Source organism: Leopardus geoffroyi, chromosome A2 (assembly GCF_018350155.1).
Source record: "Leopardus geoffroyi isolate Oge1 chromosome A2, O.geoffroyi_Oge1_pat1.0, whole genome shotgun sequence".
Classification (NCBI taxonomy): Eukaryota; Metazoa; Chordata; class Mammalia; order Carnivora; family Felidae; genus Leopardus; species Leopardus geoffroyi.
In genome coordinates, this window is record NC_059331.1 from 17849735 (window position 1) to 17869199 (window position 19465).

Below are 19465 nucleotides of genomic sequence, written 5' to 3' on the forward strand. Positions count from 1 at the left end.
TGGAGAGCACAGCATTAAAGGCTGCCCCGGGCCCCTGCACCTTCCCCTCTCACTTGGCAAGGCCCACGGAGCCCTCACCGGTAGGGACCACAGTTGCAGGCGTGGCTACCTCGCGGCCCTCCAGCAGAGTATAGAGCGTGAGGCGATATTCAGTGCCTGGTTGCAGCCCATCCAACTGGTAGCGGGTCACATCAGAGGGCAGTACCACCTTCTGTGGCACCCCCAAGCCTACAAGACGACAGCGTCAGGCTGGCTGAAGCTGAGCCTGACCCTGCCTGCCCGCCCCTCTCCCCTGCACTGACCACTCTCACGCCGCCATTCTAGCCGGTAGCCGCGGGCCTCAGGCACCAAGTTCCAGGAAAGGAGAATGGATGTGGGCCCCAGGATGACTGGGCGCAGGGTCTGTTCAACGGAAGCGTCTGCCCAGGGCACAGGGGATGTCAGTGGTCTCTGCGCCCTGCCCGCCTGCCTACCCAGCGCGAAGAAAGCACCCAGCCTTCTCACCAGTACGGGCAGTCAGGGAGGCGGCAGATCCTACGCTACGGCCGAGCAGGGTGCTCACAGTCACCTCGTAGTCCGTGCCAGGCTCCAGGTCACGCAGCAACACTGACCCCTGCCCAGGGCCCAGCTCCTGCTGCTGTGTGACACCACCTGCACGGGCGGGGGGGGGGGGGGGGGGGGGGCGGGCGGGCACCAAGGGATCAGCGCGCCTCGCAGACTTAGGACCCTACAACCCTGTCTGACGTGCCAAGATCCCCCTCAGCCCACACTTCTCACTCACCACTGAGGACCCGCCATGTCACACGGTAGCCAGTGGCACCTGGCACACTCCGCCAGGCCACCAGGAGGCTGTGGGCTGTGGTATTCTGGATGGTCAGCTCTGGCCCCTCCAGGGCAGCTGGGGGAAGGTCCAGCAGGGATTAGTGGAGTCAGGAGTGGGAAGGGGTTACTGGGCAATTAGATGAACGGGGTCAGAGGTTAGCAGAATTGCTCACTGGTCCGAGCTGTCCCGCTCACAGCCTCCCCGATGCTGTTGGCGTAGAGGGCTACCACGGTCACTTGGTACTCAGTCAGTGGCCGGAGACCCTGCAGCTGTGTGCTGGTCTCACCAGCTGGGATGCTCACCTGCCCAAGGCCAGAGGTCACTTTACCTTGCCCAGCCAAGTCCCCAGCCTTCCACCTACCACTCCTGACATCCTTACCTCCCGCCGCTCGCCTGGCAGTGGCTGTCCCAGCCCTGTCAGAGGAGCATACTGGACCTTGTAGCCAGTCACAGGGCCACTGGCCGCCGTCCACCGTACTCTCAAGGATTGACTGCCTGCTTCGGACAGCACCAGGTCTCGTGGCCCAGATGTCAAGTCATCAGCTGGGAAGGGTGAGGAGTCAGGCAATCAGGCAGGAGGATCAGGGGTCAGACTTAAAGTGTAGCGTTGGGGTCAAGGGTCGGGGGCACATAAGGTCAGATCAGCACCTCAAGGGCAGGATCAGAGGACAGAACCCCCAGCTTGGTGTCAAGAGCACAGGGAATGGAAGCAGCACCCTCAGGTTTGGGGAGGGAGGTCAGAGGTCTAGGTCAGGGCACAAGTGGGGGCAGGAACTCACTGGGCAAGGTCACAGGTACACCACCAGCAGTTGTGCACACTCTCCGGGAAACAAGGGGCAGCAGTGTCCTCAAGATACTGAAGTCGTTGACGAAGAAGAAGAAATCACTGGTCGGCTGTGAGGCAACTCGCTTCAGCTCCTCGGGGTCGGCATTCTTGATGCCTGAGGTGATGCCCAATCAGAGCTCAGCTGTCCACATGCCCTCTGACTGGCCCCTGCCATAGCCCACTTGTCACCCCAGATGGGTACTCACCCACAGCAAACAGCTTGACCCCCTGCCCCTTCAGCCGCTGGGCAGCCGTATCCACCAGGTCCTGCGACTTCCCATCTGTGATGAGGATGCAGACCTGGGGCAGGTGCCAGGGGTAAATCAGTGCTGCCTCAGGCAGCTAACTTGGTGGGGGGAATGGTAGGGTGGGAGATCACCTTGGGGACACCAGGTCGGGCCAGCTGGGGCAGGAAAATGTGGTCAGCCACGTGGAGAATTGCAGCCCCCGTGCGCGTGTTGCCCCCCTTGTAGCTGAGCTCACGGATGGCTCGGATCACCTCGCCCCCTGAGCCTGAGCCAAGTGCATCGAGGCCAAACTCCGTCCTGCAACAGGGGAGGGAAGGTGGCAACAGGTGGCAACAGACCTTCTCTGGCCCTGGCCTCTAAGAGGCCTCTGGGTGAGGCCTGTGAATATCAGGCCCCCTTGAGGGTCCTCTTGGTTCTGTGACTCCTGCCCTCCACCTCTGAAGCCATTAAGTTAACAAACTCCTCTGATACCCCTCTGTGCTCTGCTCGTGGCTGGAGCTCTTGGGGCTCGCTGCCTCGGGAAGCAGGATGTCTAGTTAATTAAGTAATTGTGGGAGGAAGGGTCTAGTCGTAGGGAGGTGGATGTTGGCCAGACAGGGAGGCCCTGTGTGAGGGGAGAGGCAGAGGGCTGGAACATGGAGAGTTCAGTAGGCAGGGGGCATCTGAGGCCCCTGGGCTCTCCATCTCCAGATTAGAAAAGACAGCCTCGTCTTTGGCAGGACAATAGACTGGAGGTGTCTCAGGTGTGAGGACTCTACCTGGGAGATCCCTGCTTCTGTCTCCACAGGATGTCCTGGCCAGGGGTGGGGCGGGGGGGGGGGGTGGCCGGGAGGGTGTCTCTGGGTTCCCGAAAACCTGGCCTAGGGTTTCTGGGCTCTCTGCTTCTGGGGGGAAGAGTCTTGGCCAGATCTCTGGGTTCCCAGCTCCAGGGGCTACCACTCACCGTGGATCGTCGCTATACTGCACAGCAGCAAAGCGCACACCTTGTGCACTGGCTGCCCCAGAGAATGGAAGCACCAGTCCCTCCAGGAAACCACGCACTTCACGGAAGTTGCCACGGCCGATAGACGAAGAGCCATCAAGTAGGAACACGATGTCAGCAGCATAAAGGCGAGTGCAGGTCACTGGGGCAGGGAGGAGCCATCATGCTTTTTTCTTGGAGCCCACCCACCCCTCCTGGCGCTATGGTCCCTCCGCACTAGGGGCTGGGGAGGATGGAGTAGGCCTCATCAGCTAAGCCAACCGGCCCAGGCCGCCTTGGGCCTGGGAGACTTGGAGGGTGGCACGGAGGGGCCCAGAGCAGACTCTCCATGGAGGACTGGTGTGTTTAGAGAAGGGAGGTGTGGATCTGGGGGCTGGGGTTGGCCTCAAGGGGCCAGGGTGGAGGGACAGAGAGTAGGCGACCCAGTGCACATCTGGGGAGCCAGAGTTTGAGACCCATTAGAATAGGATGCCGTTTGGGAGAGCCAGCACGGGGTTGCAGCGGAGGGTTTGGGAAGTGGGGGGAGAGTTAGCAGAGATGCGGGGAGGGTCGTGGTGGTGGGGGATCCCGGATGAAAGCCACAAGTGACAGGGTGCAGCGGCTTGGACGGCGTCCTTCCCGGCGGTGCCCACCTCTCTCCTTCTGTTGGGCCCGCACTCGGAGCGCCCCTGCCAGGATCCCGGCGCAGAGCGCGGCCACCAGGAGCGGCAGCCTCATCCTGGGTGGGGGAGTCGGTCAGCCAGGCCCCCGGCTCTGTCCCTCGGCCCGCGGCTGTGGCAAGTCCGAGCCCAGCGCTCCCCCAACCCTAACCCGGGTCTTGCCTGCCGGTCTGTCTGTCCGCCGGCTCCCGCCGCCAGCCGTTGCTGCGGTCCCGCCGCCACGGCAGAGAAAAAGTCCCTGATCCCGGGGGGCGGAGCTGCGGGCGGGGTCCCAGGCGGCCCGCCCCCCACCCTGCGTCCCAAAGGATGCCGCCCCCACCTCCCCTGCCCGACAGAGGATCTGAGTCTACTTAAGTGTAAAGCCCCCCACCTCCTGTGGCTTCCGGGACTCCCCGGGAAGGTTCTTGACAAATGCTGAGGGAAACCTCTCCAACTCTGTCTAGGGTCAGAAGTCTTGGCTGCTTTAAGGTCAGAGTGACTAGTGACATGACTGCTGGAGGCTGGAATTCAAATAGGTTCCTGGGGACAGAGGAGACAGCAGGATGGTGGTGGGGGGAGGCTGCAGCTGGAGATGACTCACCCCGCACCCTATGGGGGTGCCCAGACAAGCCTTCAGGCCATGAGTCCCGCCGGCCACTCCTGTGATTCAGCCATCCCTCTGTCTGTTGGATCTCCTGTGCCCCACCCCAAACCCCTTGACAGCCAGAACAGCCCCCAGGGAATGAGGTGCTCTGGGCTCATCCCAGGGAAACCAAGGCACCACTGGTCTGCATCTGAAAAATGCCCACCCCACCCCCCACCCCCACCTTGGGAGGGGGAAGCCAGGAGGAGAGATTCTGTGTCATGCATATGCATACGTGTCTACCCCAGTACCCCACACCCCCTACCATGCCCTAAACCAGTCCCAGGCAGATGCCATCCAGCTGTGCCTGTAGGGACCGGGATTGTCCATATGTGCAGGGTGGGACCACCCACAGTGACAGCTCAGCTCTCAGGAATCCACCCCTTCCTGCCTACACCCCCACTGGTGGCCCTGTCCTGCTCTAAGTCCCCCTAACTACATGTTCTCATTCTGGCCTGCCAGAGTCTCCTCCTTCACTCTGTTCTTCCCAAAGACCTTCTTCCACCCATTAACCCCACCAGGCCCAGAGGCCACTGTGGGCCCTCCCTCCTTTCCTCACTGCCCTCAGGGGCCACCTGTGGCTGCCACCTTTGTAACTACCCTTGCCCCACAGCTCTCCCCTTAACCAGCCTGACTTCCCACCCATCTCCCTCGACTGGCTTCTGTGGCTGTAGACAGTCCCCTTGAACGCATCTCCAGGTCACAAATACTACCCAGAGGAGGTGAATCTTTGTACATGCGTGTCTTATAGGGGAGTGACACCAAGGCAGAGATAGTCCCAAGAACAGCAGGCCCCATTTTTTGTTTGTTTTCCTGCCAGTCCTAGAGAATTCTGAGAAGCCCACAAAGTATGTCTATACTCATCACTGCCACCGGGCCCCTTCTGACTGCCTGGCCCCAGCCCTCTCCTGGGAATCAACAGAACGAGTGGGGAGAGATGGGGACAGCACTTCATTTTCCCTGGGCTCCTTCACGGCCTGGGGTCTCTGGTATGGCCAGAGCTGGAGGCAATGAAGACCATCATGCTGTCCGTTTCCCTACTGCCCGTAAGACTGAAGCTACAGAATGACCCTTTTTATTACTGAACCCTCCCCCTCATAGGATACAGTGCTGTGACCTATGGGGCCCAGAACCTTTTTCCAAGGTCATGGTCTCCTCAGCTATCTCCCAGGACCCACACCCCTTGAAGCTATCCGGTAGGTGAGGGCAGCAGAGAACCAGACACAATCTCCCTACAGTCCCCAAGACCCTTAGCTCCTCTTGTACAGCAGAGGACACATACAGTATGGTCACACACACGGTCTAGCCTTTAGGGAGACTGGACACCCGGCTGAGAAGGTATCAGGACCATGATGTGCCCCTGAAAGGAAGGGCTGCCTGTTGCATGAGGATCTTTCAAACGGTGCTGAGAGAGGCTCTTAGGGAGGTTTGAGCACAGGTGGGGATGGGTGTGAAACAAGCTCCCAGGAGGCCCATGAGCAAATGTTGACCCTCTGAGACCGCTGGCTCCAACCTCCCGGCAGGCACACACACTAGGGCACAGCTCCTGAGCTCAGCTCCTTCCATCTGGGTAGTGGGGCCCCAGAGTTCTGTCCTTCTTCTCATATCCCCCAGACATTTGCTTCTCTGGCTTCAGTCACTACCTCTGCCAGGTGGCACCACATCTCTAACAGGGGCTTTATTTCAGGATTCCAGCCCCACACATCCCACTGTCCGGACACCTCCAAATTTCTCATCAGAATTGTGACCAAAGCTAGGCAGGTTATCATCTTCCAGGGTACCCCTCCTCTGGGGTACCCCGGCCCCTTTGGGGCTGCTGTCCTGCTTGTCCCCTGAAGCTCGCTCCAGCTCTTCCTACAGCTGTGACCACTGCTCTACCACACTGCAGCTCACTAGTGTGCCACAGAAATCCAGCCTGAGAGTCCTTGTGCTAAGTCTCAGGCTGCCCAAGTCACTTCTCTTCCCAGTAACCTCCAATGCACCTCCTCCAACATGCCTCCAGAGTAAAGAGCAAATTCCCTGGCTTGGTGTGCAAGACCCATTAGGACCAGATCACTTCCAGGCGCTTGGGCTCTCTTGTGTGTCCAGCACACCTGGAGACTTTGAAGACCATGCCTGGGCTAAGAAATCAAGCCCCACATTCCAGGAACTCAAACTTTAGACAAAGATTAAGCATTTGCTGTTTCCCAGACCGGGTGTGTTGCATCTGTAAGCACCCAGGGTGGGTCTGTCAGAGTTCTGTGCTGTCCAGCAGGTTCTCTTGAGCCAATCGCACAAAGCAGGAGGATGACCTGAATCCTGGATCCAGCTCTGGGCTCTAGAAGGCGCTTGAAAGTTATTTCCTAATTGACAACTGGTGGCAACAGAGATGCGGCGGGGAGGGAAAGCACTGGGGCAGGGCAAGAGTGATTCAAGAGTTGTTTTGGCCACTACAGGACTGGGAGGCTGGGTGACTTTTGAAGAGCCCACTTCTCAACAACCCTTGTCCCAGGACCCTGCTCCCAATTGATTGCCAGCAGCACTTCTCGTAGGAGAATCCAGCCTCTCATTTCCACTTCCCTCCTGGGCTCCCAGGGAACTTGACTGCAGAAGGGCTGGGGACACAGGAAGAAGGGCCTACCTGCCCACCTGCTTTGTGGGACCAGGGCCTGAAGGTGGTGGGTGGGGGGACTAGATAGCTGAGAGCTCCACCAGGTCCTGGCTGCCTCAGGGAGATGGGAAGGGGATCATCAGGCCAGCAGCTCAGGACTTGCCTGGGACAGATCTAGTCAAGGGAGGGGGGCTCAGGCCCCACTGAGCTCAGGGCTATTCTCGGAGCCTGAGTCAGCCGCAAATCGAGGCAAAGGATTCTTGCCCTGCCTGTCCAGGCAACAGTTAGAAATCAAATAGGAACACTATGCCCCAGGCTATCCTCCTCCCAGAATCCAGAGTAAACCTATGAAGGAGGCTTCCTCAGGGACAGTCCTTAGCCCTTCCTGGTCCATCCAGGGAACCAGGGACTGCCAGAAGGCGATTGCACAAGGCCCACATCAAAGCGCTTCCCTCCTGAGCCACCAGAGTTCCCAAGCTGGGACCTCTACCAGGGCAAAAGCATGGGTTCCCACACCCTACTCTTGGGACAGACTAGTCAGGAGCATACCCCATGTGGCTAAGTGGAAACATCTGGCTTCAACTCCTGCAGGCATCAAAGGCTTCCGGCTTCTGTGCTGTGGCCCTCACGCTTGCCCCTGGCTGAGGATACATCAGCATGTGGGAAGATGGAAGGATGTGGGGGATACACAACTGGAGGGAAGTCCCTGCTCCCCCATCCACTGCCCAGTGGACTCCATGGCAATGTGAAGAGAAGAACAACGCAGTTCTCAACACAGGCTTTTATTGGAGGTAAGGTAATCCGCACACAGGTCTGAAGAGCTGAGGTGGTATGTTAGGGGGCGGGAGGTAGACCATGAACCCCGGCCCCGCCCTCTTGCCTGCACAGCCTTCCAGCCTAGAAACGCAGCCAGAACATGCCGCTACGGATCCGGTTGTAGTCTGGGAGCTGCTCAATGGGGCCTGTGGGGATAGGGTGGGGCGTCAGGGTGGGGTGCCTGGCCTGCACAGGGACACCTGGCCCTGTGCCGCACCCGATCCAGGGCTGCCCGGAGCAGCACAAGACAGGCTCTGAGTGGAAAAAAGGAAAAGCACATTCCCCCAGGGGTGCTGAGCCTGTCCCTTCATGCTCCCTGGCTCTTGGAGCCCCACCCCATACATGGAGGTGTCCGTTACCTGGCGGGTGTGGGGTATTGATGGAGGCACCTTGGCAGGGAGTCAGGGAGCTGCTGGGGCAGGTTTTCTGAGCAAGAACTCCCTGGCAGCCAGGCTATTGGGCAGAGCCTCTCAGGGGCCTCAGTTTGCTGCTGCCAGGATAGGCTGGGGGGTGGGGAAGCAGAGGCAGAAGGGGAGCCTAAGAGGAGACCTGAGAAGGATAAAGAACAGGCCCTCTAGGCCACTCACCAAATCCAGCCACTGCTGGACACTGATCATAGAAGTACTTGGAGCAAACCTCACGTACCACACTGGCATCCACTTCCTGCAGGGTGAGACAGAGCACGCCAACTGACAGGCAGGCTCCTGGGACCACCTCAGCCAGTCAACACTACCCAGCCGACCAAGATCTTCCATATAAACCATGGCACTGCCCCCTTACCCAAAGGGGAAAGGCGGCAGGGCCCTCCTCCTGTAGACTGCCACAGGCCCCACCCATCTCCTCAGCCATCAGTGCCTCTGCCCTGCCCTCCACTTATGCCACCCCTGCTGGTGACGCTGCCTAGGACATCACGGAAGCCTACAGGAGCAATCTGCACCATCAGGCCTCAACTCCCCGCCCTTTGGGGAGCCTGCCAGGTCTAGACTCCAGAACATCTCCCAGGGGCCCTCGTTACCGCAATCCGGCTTTCCCACTCGGCCAGGGGAATGCGGCGGCCATAGGTCAGGAGACTACGTCCGATGTCCTCACACACAGGAGTGGTGCCTGCAAGGTCAGGGGAGGCTTCCAGGTCCACCCGGTCCAGTCCCGGACCACAGGCACACAGTGAAGCTCTGGCTCCAGATCCCAACCCTCACTTCTACAGCCATCTGCTACCGTAGCGATGGGCTGTTGTTGACCTGGCCCACCCACATCTGTATCTGACATGCCAAGCCCCTGGGGGTGGGAGTGGGGTATGGCATGGCCTTCAAAGTTTGCCTTTCCCATCTTAGTTGGGAATGGTGGCTACACTGGGGCTGTCCCTGCCAGGATGCGCTCCACCCCCTCCCCACAGGGCTGCTGCACTCACCGTCCAAATGAGACACCAGGGCATTTCGGAGGATGTTTTTGCCCCGGAGCACCTCACTCTCTGTGGCACTGGTGCACAGGCGCATCCTAAAAGGGCAGGGAATGGGATGGTCATCCCAAGAGACCGTGCTGTCTCCTAGCCCCTCACTGTCCTCAAAGGCCCCTCCTGCACCCAGCAGTACTAGGCTGCCACTCACCACTGGCCTTGCAGGAAGAACATCATGTCATCGATTTTCATGCGATCGCAGACAAAGTGTGCACCCAGCAACCCAGTGTCTGCGTAGCAGATATTGAAGGTCTGGAAACTCTGGCACAGCTTGTTGGCCACGGCGACTGCAGCCAGTGGGCTGGACAGGTGCTACCAGGGCAAGGACCATCAGCACCCACCCTCCTGCCTGTGGTCCACACCCTGAACCCCAGTACAGGAGCCCACAACCTGACACCCTCTGTTCCTTGAGGACAAAGTCCCGTGCCTGCCCTGGCACTCACCGTGCCACCACCATAAGTGCAGTCATAGTGGCCAATGATGGCATTGGCTACTTGGAGGGCCACGTTGTCCGGGTTGGCCCAGCCAGGCCCCTCTACCGCAATAGCCACATGGGCCAATGGCAGAGCATCGTCGCGGTGGCGGATCTGAAACAGTACATGGCGAGACTGAGGGACGGCCACAACGTCCGGGCGACAAGAAAAGGTACAGGGTGTGGGTGAAGCATGCCCATGTGCGCGTGAACGTGTGTGCTTGTGAGGCAGCAGCCACAGGACCCGTTCACAACTCCTGAGGCACCTTTGGAGTCATGAAGATAACCTTGTACGCAAGCATCCTTCCAGAGGCCCCAGCTGAGAACACTACCCCTGCCCACAAGGCCACCCACCTCGCTGCCAGTGAAGCGGCATGGAGCGAGAGTGGGCACAGCGTCCTCTGCGTATGTCTCAGAGATGCCGCTGAAGTGCTTCTGGGCGAGATCTACCAGCTGCCGGTGCTCCACCCCTGCCGAGACAGAGAGCATGGTTACCAGTCAGGGGACTCACGCACAGGGGGAGGACCCCACGTCCCATCTTGCTGGGAGACGGCAGAAGGAAAACAGGACATCAGGACAGGGTGAGGGAAGAGAATCCGCCACAGACAGACTCCGCCTCACGGGCAGGGCAAGCACCTCAGGGTCGAACAGCATCCGTCACCTCAACCACAGGGAAGCAGCTGCATGCTGGGCCTGAAGGTGGGTCCTCATGTGATGTATTCTCACCCACATCAAGGACGAGATGGGGGCTCCCTGGGCACAAGGCCACCTGTCCTGCTTTGCCCCTCTGGCCCTTCCTCAAGCCAATGGGGGCTGCTGCCCTGTGGGCGGTGGCAAATGAGAGGACACAAAGAGGTGCTACTGCAGGGCCGTGACCAGCTCCGGGTACGTTTATAAACAACATCGTAACTTCAGGCCCTCAGGACCCCTGCAGACTTCACATCCTCGCCTTGACAAGAGGAGGCCTCTGCTGCTCTAGCATCTCGACCAGTAGGTGCCTGGACTCCACTGGACTCAACACAATCTCACATGTCACTAGCTTACACTGCTCTTGGTTCCCAGGCCCTGAAGCCACCAATCATGCTCTTTTCATCAGTCCTTTTCACCCATCCAGCTGCCAAGACCACAAGCTAGAGAAACATCCTTAATCCCACCCTCCCCACCACGGCCAGACCTCCTGCAGATTTCCATCGATAGAACTATCCTGAGTCCATCCACCTCTCTCCCTTGCTCCTGCTGCCTCCCACCAGAAACATGCCACAGCCCCTCCTTGGCTGGCCTGCCTCTGCTTTGGCCCCCCATGTGGCAGCCAAGCGTCAGGCCATGACACCGCCCTGCCCCTCTGCTCGGGCTCCCTACTCCTCACCTGAATGACCCCCCCATTCCTTAGACCTCAGTTCCAACAATAATGTGTTCCAAGAGCACCCCCTAACCTCCAACTCTGGGTCCTCCATTTCAGTCCCCCTGCCACTGGGTGCCTCCCCTTGAAGGCACTTCCCGGTTTGTCATTGAATGTGTTGTCACACCCCAGTGTCTGGCCTGCCCACTAGCAAAGCTACAAGGGACAAACCTGGGGCTAGTATCTCCCACCAGCCTGCAAACTGGATCTCCTAACACAGGTGGGGCTGAGAAAGGCCTGTACTAATGAGGGGGAGCAGCATCCCTATGTGGCAGGTCCCAGTGGTGGTGGTAGGGCAGAATGCCATCCCACCTCAGAGAGCATGGGAGAGAGATCACTCTCCACAAGAACAAGACAGGAACAGGGTGCCCAGGAGTGGAAGATCCCTTGTGGTCAGAACCAAGAGACCTGGGCTCCAGTAAGCAAGGCTGGTGCCCACGCACCCATTACCACAGGGCTTCAGTGAGCCCATCACTCACCTCCGGCTGCTGCGAGCACCATGCGAGGGGCCTTGTAATGCCTGCTGACATACTCGGTCAGGTCTGCACGAGATAGCTTCCTGCAAGACATATGGCCAATGGCTTAATGCCTCTCCCAAACCACAGCAGTCTGGGTCTCACAAAACAGTGCTGAGGAGATAGACAAGGGAAAACATGGCTTCTCCGGGGAGCAAGCCCTAGCACAGCCCTCAATCCCCTTTCTCATCTCTGTCGACCAGTCCTCTGGGGCCCCGCTTCATGTCTGCCTTTAGGTCAGGCTCAGTCCTTCCTCTCTGAGGAGGGGGTGAGCTGATGCTGTGAGGTTCTCAAGGGGCGGTATCAGTGCTTATCCCACCCGGGAACAAGGAGCCACACAGATTCCCAACGCTCCCTCCCTCAGGATTTCGGGACACGCACAGAATTATACCCTACAAAGAAGCGCACAATGTGAGTGAAGACCATACAGGTATTTAAAAAGCCCTGCAAGGACCACAGGGCACAGAGAAAACATTTCCAGTTGTGCAAATTAAGAAAGTATAATAGCAAAGGGCAACTAAAACCAAACTCGTGTGGACGGGGCTTGAACACATTCCAGCACAGGCCCAGCCAACCCTCACCTGACATTCCCACTGGGCCCCTCCACAGCCTGGGCTAGAGGCGTGCCCTGGAATGCTGTGGCGTGCAGGTAGTCAAAGACCACGTCCCGCATACATGCATCATTCTCCTGCAGCTCCTGTAGGATCACATCACGCTCCTTCTCAATCTGGGAGTCTTCTAGGGCACAGTTCTGCACAATGTCGGCCAGGAGCTCCACAGCTGGACGTGAGAAGGGCAGGTTTGGGAACCAAAGGGCAGGTGGGGCCACTGCAGGCCAGTAACAGCACAAAACCCCCAGGCCTGGCATGCCTGCCTGCCCTGTGGCAAGGATCTGCTGTCATGGTAACCCCACTCTTCAGCCAGGCCAAGTTCCTGGGGGACTGTCCTCTGTACCCCTGAAGTCCTATCCCCGTCCCTGCCCCATCCTCCAGACGTTACCTTTTGGCAGGTCCTTGGATAGCGCCTTGATGTAGTATGCTGTGTGCTCCCGGGTGCTGTAGGCATTGAGATGGGCCCCCATGCTCTCCACCTCCTTCTCCAAGGCATTGCCAGGACGATTTTTTGTTCCCTGGAACCAGATATCAAGACGACCATCAGGAGCCACATGGGAACTGAGGACCCCTATCTTCAAAGGCTAAAGTCCCAGCAGGACCAGTGGTCTACAGGCACCTTCCTCATCAAAGACTATGGGGATGTACAGTCTACAGTCTACAGTCTGTCCTCACCAAGTGCCGAGCAGGCCACAGTATCATGGGCTAACAGAATGGAGACAGCCAGGGGCCAGGAGAGAAGGGCACGGTCAGTGCAAGTGCTGCCTGAAATCCAGAGCCCCATAGCAGCCTGATCTTACCAATCACCTTACGGACAGTCATAGCCAGATTATGTCACATCAATGTTTAGATGACACTGCCATTACCCACTCTACCCCCATGCCATTCATATGACTGTGTATGTGCTAGTGGACACCTCTGTGGGACTCGACCCCAGTCCCCTTTGTATGTGTGGGTGTTGCTGTCCACGGGCACATACACACGCATGTTGAGATCTACATACACATCTGTGATGCTGCTGCTGGCTAAGCTACCTACCCGGTCCTGCTCCACACCCCTACCAATCCATATCTCCTCCATTTTTTCATTCATTCAAAAAACTCAGACTCCATACCAACATGGGCTGGCTTAGGGGCTGAGGGTGGTGACTGTCCCCACCTTCAAGAAAGCTCAGTATTTACTTCTACAAACAAGAGATGTCCAGATATTCTGCCAGAGCAGAACATTTCACAAGAACACATACTTGCCTGTGTCTGTGAATTTGTTAAAATGCACGTTATCTATCTACGTGTTCGATTCCACACCAGCGTGCGCACATAACAAAGGCCTGGCCTCTCTGTGAGGAGTGGGGTTCCTGCAGCTCCCTGGGTTTTTTTCTGGCTCTAGGAGCCTTGTGCAGGGGCTGACCAGGTAAGTGCTCACTCAGGAGAGGCCAAGCCCTCATGGTTCCTTCCAGAAAGGCCAGCCAGAGATCGCCCCCCTAGCTGAAGCCCATAATTGAAGAGGTTGGCTTTGCTGACCTGCATCCTCAGGAGGGACAATAGGCAGCTGTAAGCCCAGGGGTGATGCAGGACTTCAGGAGCCTCACCTTGAAAGCCAGATGCTCCAGAAAGTAACCTGCCCCGTTGTTCTTCTCAGTCTCGTAACGGCTGCCAACATCAATCCATACCCCGACCTGGACGAGAAGCCATCAACAAAGGTAACACACAAACCACCCCAGACTCCACTCACACCCTACTCTGGGTGACTCAGCAGAAGCCCCAGGACGGGGTTCATGGTCCCAGAGTGGGGGAGAGCTGTCTCAGTAGGCCCCCTGTGCTTGGAGATACAGCTATGCCCTGGGCACAGGCACTGGCTGAAAAAGGACCTACTCCAAGAAGTTTCTAACTGTGCACATTCACTCGGCTCCATTACCAATATGAACTTTTTATATTCTGTCTTGCTTTTCAGTTGATTTTTTAATTTTTTCTAGGCAAGCAACACATCATTTGCAAACAACAATTTATTTTCTCTTTTCTAAAAATTATACCCTACCTTTGTTCTGGTGATTCTGTCATTTCCCCATTAAGGAAGGAGGCTGCTGGTTTAGACGCTGAATGTTTTATCCTATTAAGCAAGTAGACTTCGCTCACAATTATTAAAAAAAGTTTTAATCAGACCTGGATACCTAACATTGCACAGTGTCTCCTTGGCACCCAATGAGAGAATCCCATAATTAAGAAAAAAATTTTTTTGTTAATGTTTATTTATTTTTGAGAGAAAGAGAGACAGGGTGTGAGCGGGGGAAGAGCTGAGAGAGGGAGACACAGAATCCAAAGCAGGCTCCAGGCTCTGCGCTGTCAGCACAGAGTCTGACACGGGGCTCAAATTCGCGAACCTCAAGATCATCACCTGAGCAGAAGTTGGACGCTTAACCGACTGAGCCACCCAGGGGCCCCTCGCATGATTTTCTTAATAGTCTCCTGGTGTGCTATGAAACACACGCCACACCATGCACCTCACATAGGTCACATAGTTCTAGTCTTTTAATTTTCCTTCACAGTTGATTTAAAAATTTCACATTTACTTTCCTAAGAGATGCTGATACACATATGCTGTAAATTCTTACACTGACATCTATTTCATAACTAACATCTTAGGAAGTAGAGTTCGCCTAACAACCTGTATCTTTGGATTATAACTGACAGCGATCTTTCTCTGGCATTTGGAGCACAGTGGTGCCCCTTACAATCTAGAGCATCTCAGAGTCCATGAAATACAGCATTCTCTCCCAAACTTTTTTTTTTTTTAAGTTTATTTACTTATTTTGAGAGAGGGAGAGAGTGTGAACAGAGGAGGGACAGAGAGAGAGAATCCCAAACAGATTCTGTGTGGTCAGTGCAGGGCCCAATGGCAGGACTTGAATGCACAAACCTTGAGATCCTGACCTGAGCCAAAAACCAAGAGTCAGACGCTTAACCAACTGAGCCATCCAGGTGCCCCATCTCCCAAACTGTCTTAACAGATCAGTTCATAGAAGTGTCATATAAGGAAGCTGCCCATGATCTTTTACTGTATTTAGTAACGACTTATAACAAAAGACATTATTTGTTCCTGAAAAACTAAAAGAATTTACCAATAAAACCACTTAACCCTGGAGTGTGGGGTCCAGAGAAGAGGATTACATCTTGAGAATCTTCTCACCTATTCATATACTGTATCTAGCCAAGATTTCTCTCCTTAAGTCAATTTTGAAAATTTGCATTTTTTGGAAAGTCATCCATTTCTTTGGAATCTTCAAATGCATTCCTTTCGCAAGTGCGTGAGTGGTCTAGCCAGGAGATCATGACTTTGGGCCATGAGTTTAGCAGTCACCTTAGATCTCTGAAACCCATTTTCCTCACTGTAAAATGAAAACAGGATCACTTCTCTCGTATGCGCTGCTTAAGGAAAGGAAAGGAAAACGCTGGAAAGGAACGTGGCCTCCTGCTTGGCAGGCATCATATGCTAAATGAGTGTTATAGTAAGGAATGGCCCAAGAAGTCAAGCCTAGCTGGGGTCGGGATTAAGGTAGCAGAATCAATCCAGCGGCGGAGAGAAGTCTGACCCAAACCACAGAGGACTCGAGCCCAAGGTCACACCCTGTCCTGAGAAAAGACGCCAGGAGCAGTATGGAGGCGACCTCCCAAGAGGGGGCCCCGCTCACCGTGCAGGTAGGCTGGGAGGACTGCTCGGAGGCCACTCTCAGCCCGTTGTCCAGCAAGCTGACCTGTGTCTCTGGCACGCTCTGGAGAGCTTGAGCGAAGGTGGCGGTGGTCCTCAAGGCAGGCGACCTCAGCAGGGCCGGCTGCTGGAAAGGGACAACCGAGACTTAGGGCTGGGTTGCGGGATCGCTCCTCGGCTCCCAGGCCAGCAGTGGGAACCCCGTCCCCAGACCTCCGGTCAGCCGCGAGACTCCTATCCCCGCTCAGCGCCGTGACCTTCCCATGGCCCTGACCCCGGAACCTCCCCAATCTCGACCCGTCGCCGCTAACAGTCCACTCCCCGTTCGGGTTCCGAAGCCCCGCGCTCCGCGGCCTTGTGCTCTCGCTGTCGCCTCACCGAGCGGTGGGTGCGAAGCAGCACTCGAGTCCCGGCGCTAGCCGCCCGGCAAACTGCGGAAGCCGCCATCTTCGAGCTCCAGTCAGCGCCAGGTCGCGCCACGCTTGCGTAGAGTGGACGCAGCGGCGTCCAAGGCGCAGGCGCACTACCGCAAATATGGCGCTCGGCCGCCTCCTAGCGGAGACCATGGATATTCACATGCGGCTAGTCGGTGGCTCTGTCCCGGTGTCCACCGGTACCTGCGCACATCAACCCACCTGGCCTGCGCGGGTCCGTTCGCAGTCCAGTTCCTCTTCCCCTTTCACCCGTGGGAGGCAGAATGCGCGATATTTCTCACGAACCGCGGGCGTCCCGAATCCACTGTGTACTCGGGAGTTGCAGCGCTGTGTAGGGCTGCAGCCGCCGCGTGTCTGAGAATGGGAGCCCCCGCCCCGGGGTAAAGCACCAGCGAGGGCTCCTGGGACTATGAGGTAGCTTCTGATTGCGGTTTTCTCTTTAAAGGGTGAAGCAGATTCAGATGCCTGACATCGAAGGAAGTTAACAAGATGTTGCTAAGGGGCGCGTGGGTGGTGGCTCGGTCGGATCGCCGTCCGACTTTGGCTCAGGTCATGACCTCCTGGTTCACGAATTCGAGCCCCTTGTCGGGCTCTATGCTGACAGCTCAGAGCCTGGAGCGTGAATTCTGCGTCTCCCCCTTCCTCTGCCCCTCCCCGGCTCTTGCTCTCTCTCTCTCTCTCTCTCTCTCTCCCAAAAATAAATAAAAAACATTTTTAAAAAATCCCTTCTCTCTAAAAAACAAAACAAAAACCCAATATATTGCTAAGAAAAAGGAACAGTACAGAGACCAATTTGTGAAATAGGATTCCTTGTTTGAAAAAACACACACACGAAGCGATGTGCCTTTTCTAGTAGACCTCATAGAAAAAATTCTGGAGGAAGTCCCTCGAAACTCTCAGCCGAATGACTTCTGGAAAATGGATTGAGGGGAAGGAGAATACACTTATGTTATTTTAATGCAGAATTTTTAGTTTCTACAAAAAAAGTTACTTTTGAAAGAGCATAATTCTGAACTCTACATGATTGATACGTGCTTTATTGTTTTGTCTTTGCGATCTTTCAAAAAATGTCAAATGTAAATTATAACTGTCTTTTACAAAAAGCAGACAAAAGATGCTTCAGTGTGTGAAGCACTGATTTAGACGTGAAAAATAAAATGAAATAGAATCTTCTAATTAGTCCATCTTTCCACTTTTTTAAAACTTTAGTTTTAAGTTTTATATTTACAGAAAAGTTGAGCAGATAGTTGAGAATTCCCATATATATCCCCCTTATACACATGTGCACAGTTTCCTATATTATTAACATCTGACATTATTAAGGTACATTGATTGTGATTAATGAACCAATATCAGTACACTATTACTAACTAAAGTCTATAGTTTATTCAAATTACCTTAGTTTCTATCTCCCACCCCCGCCTCATTCTAGGATTCCATCCAGGATACCACATTACATTTAGTTACCACATCACATTTAGTTGCCACATCTCCTTAGGCTTCTCTTGCCTATGACAACCCCCTCCAGTGACCACCACATCCTATACCCTTCTGGCAGAGCTCCCCCAAAGAGTTCCCTGCATGCAATTCTCCTCCCATTCTCTCCCAAATCCATTCCAGTCCAATGCCCACATCACTCCTCAAAAACCACATCTGTCATGGCAACCAGGGAGCTCTAGTGGCCTCCTTCAATGTAATTGGACACTTTTTCCTCATGAGACCCTCATCCTTTCTCCACCTTCAGGTTCCCATACTCCGCTGTTCTTGTCCTACCTCCCTGGACACTCCTCCCTGGACAATCCAAGAACCTTGGCTGGTTCTTCCTCACCTCCCAATCTAACAGAGTGAGAACCCAGGGCTCAGTTCTGGCTACCTCTTCACTTCCTGATCAAGACTGCTTTCCGGTCATCTCATCCAGCCTCATGGCTTCAGTTCTGTCTGTACATACAATGGCTCCATATTCCCATAATTCACTATCTCCCCTGGAGAATTAAACATGGCTAACACTGAACTCTTCACTCTCCCTCCCAAACCTATTCCTCCTATAATTGCTTTCATCTCTGTAAATGACACCTCCATTAACCCAGTTGCTCAGGTTAAAAATCTTGGAGCCACTGGGGTGCCTGGGTGACTCCGTTGGTTGAGCATCTATCTGATTTGGGCTCAGGTCATGATCCAAGGGTCATGGGATCAAGCCCTATATTGGGCTCCATGCTCAGCATGGAGCCTGCTTAAGATTCTCTCTCTCCCAGGGGCGCCTGGGTGGCTCAGTTGGTTAAGCATCTGACTTCAGCTCAGGTCATGATCTCGTGGTTTGTGGGTTCAAGCCCCGCATCAGGCTCTGTGCTGACAGCTCAGAGCCTGGAGCCTGTTTCAGATTCTGTGTCTCCCTCTCTCTCTCTGACCCTCCCCCATTCATGCTCAGTCTCTCTCTGTCTCAAAAATAAATAAACGTTTAAAAATAAATAAATAAATAAATAAATAAATAAATAAATAAATAAAGATTCTCTCTCTCCCAGAGTACCTGGGTGGCTCAGTAGGTTAAGCGTCCAACTTTGGCTCAGGTCATGATCTCACGGTTCACGGATTTGAGCCCCAAGTCAGGCTCTGTGCTGCCAGCTCAGAGCCTGGAGCCTGCTTCAGATTCTGTGTTTCCCTCTCTCTTTGCCCCTCCCCTACTTGCACTCTGCCTCTGTCTCTCAAAAATAAATAAATGTTAAAAAAAAAAAAAAGATGCTCTTTCTCCTGCCCCTCTTCCCTGCTGTCTCTCTCTTAAAACAACAACAACAACAACAACCAGGAGCCACTGCACTGATAGCACAGAGCCTGCTCGAGATTCTCTCTCCTTTGTTCTCTATCAAAATAAGTAAATAAACTTTTTAAAAAAATCTAGGAGCCATCTTGATTCCTCTCTCAAATTTCCCACTTAATCCTTTAGTAAATTCTGTTCCAAATAATTTCTATATCCAGTCTTCTACATCCCCGTCCCCCATCCCCACTGCTACCCTAGCGTGAGAAGGGAAAGGCAATGATACAACCAGGAAGTGTGATGTAGGAGTCTGGGGAAGGATGTGTTTCAAGATGTTGGTCAAAAAGGAAATGTTTACTGAAAAGTCAAGTACAAGCAGCAGCCATTGCAATAACTTGGCAAGAGTCTTTGATGATTCACTGTTCTTTGGAATTTACTTGGTATATGGAATGAGGTGAAGTCAAAATATCCTTTTTCTCCCTGAGTTGCAAACTGAACTTTCTAACAGCATTTCTATTATTACTAAGTGATCTCTATGCCCAACGTGGGGCTTGAACTCATGAC

General features: G+C 54.9%; 2 protein-coding genes across 6 annotated transcripts in view; both read right to left on the reverse strand.

Moving 5' to 3' along the window:
- COL7A1 (collagen type VII alpha 1 chain) overlaps positions 1-3752 on the reverse strand; it is a 31011-nt gene extending 27259 nt beyond the window's left edge. For 2 of the 4 annotated variants that reach the window (XM_045492845.1, XM_045492843.1), the window contains exons 1-11: positions 3512-3751; positions 2841-3021; positions 2029-2194; positions 1856-1949; positions 1603-1764; positions 1203-1366; positions 996-1125; positions 782-898; positions 505-651; positions 303-419; positions 79-228 (exon numbers count right to left, since the gene is read on the reverse strand). In XM_045492845.1, the coding sequence (XP_045348801.1) occupies positions 79-228; positions 303-419; positions 505-651; positions 782-898; positions 996-1125; positions 1203-1366; positions 1603-1764; positions 1856-1949; positions 2029-2194; positions 2841-3021; positions 3512-3596 (1513 nt within the window). In that variant the 5' untranslated portion in view covers positions 3597-3751. Of the gene's footprint in view, positions 1-78; positions 229-302; positions 420-504; positions 652-781; positions 899-995; positions 1126-1202; positions 1367-1602; positions 1765-1855; positions 1950-2028; positions 2195-2840; positions 3022-3511 lie in introns of all 4 variants that reach the window. The other 2 variants (XM_045492842.1, XM_045492844.1) reach the window with 2 other exon arrangements.
- A 3764-nt stretch (positions 3753-7516) lies between these two features.
- LOC123605639 (cytochrome b-c1 complex subunit 1, mitochondrial) lies at positions 7517-16245 on the reverse strand. Of its 2 annotated transcripts, none has more exons than XM_045492847.1 (13): positions 16097-16245; positions 15702-15845; positions 13605-13691; positions 12405-12534; positions 11987-12185; positions 11370-11449; positions 9846-9961; positions 9463-9606; positions 9171-9331; positions 8975-9060; positions 8582-8670; positions 8154-8229; positions 7517-7712 (listed from the first exon to the last, which is right to left on the reverse strand). In XM_045492847.1, exons 1-13 carry the CDS (start codon positions 16163-16165, stop codon positions 7648-7650), a joined length of 1446 nt encoding a protein of 481 aa, XP_045348803.1. In that variant the 5' UTR covers positions 16166-16245; the 3' UTR covers positions 7517-7647. The 2 variants fall into 2 exon arrangements, with proteins under 2 accessions (XP_045348803.1, XP_045348804.1); XM_045492848.1 differs by having other exon boundaries at positions 15702-15842; positions 16097-16238.
- Between the last annotated feature and the right edge of the window lie 3220 nt (positions 16246-19465).

What these genes read in the sequence shown, in the direction of transcription:
- LOC123605639 (XM_045492847.1), bottom strand. Translation starts at nt 16,165, where the DNA reads ATGGCGGCTTCCGCAGTTTGCCGGGCGGCTAGCGCCGGGACTCGAGTG. An exon ending in TGGAGCATCTGGCTTTCAAG is followed by an intron (nt 12,535 to 13,604) that starts GTGAGGCTCCTG and finishes ATCTGGTTCCAG; the next exon opens with GGAACAAAAAATCGTCCTGG. An exon ending in TTCTTCCTGCAAGGCCAGTG is followed by an intron (nt 9,061 to 9,170) that starts GTGAGTGGCAGC and finishes CTGCCCTTTTAG; the next exon opens with GATGCGCCTGTGCACCAGTG.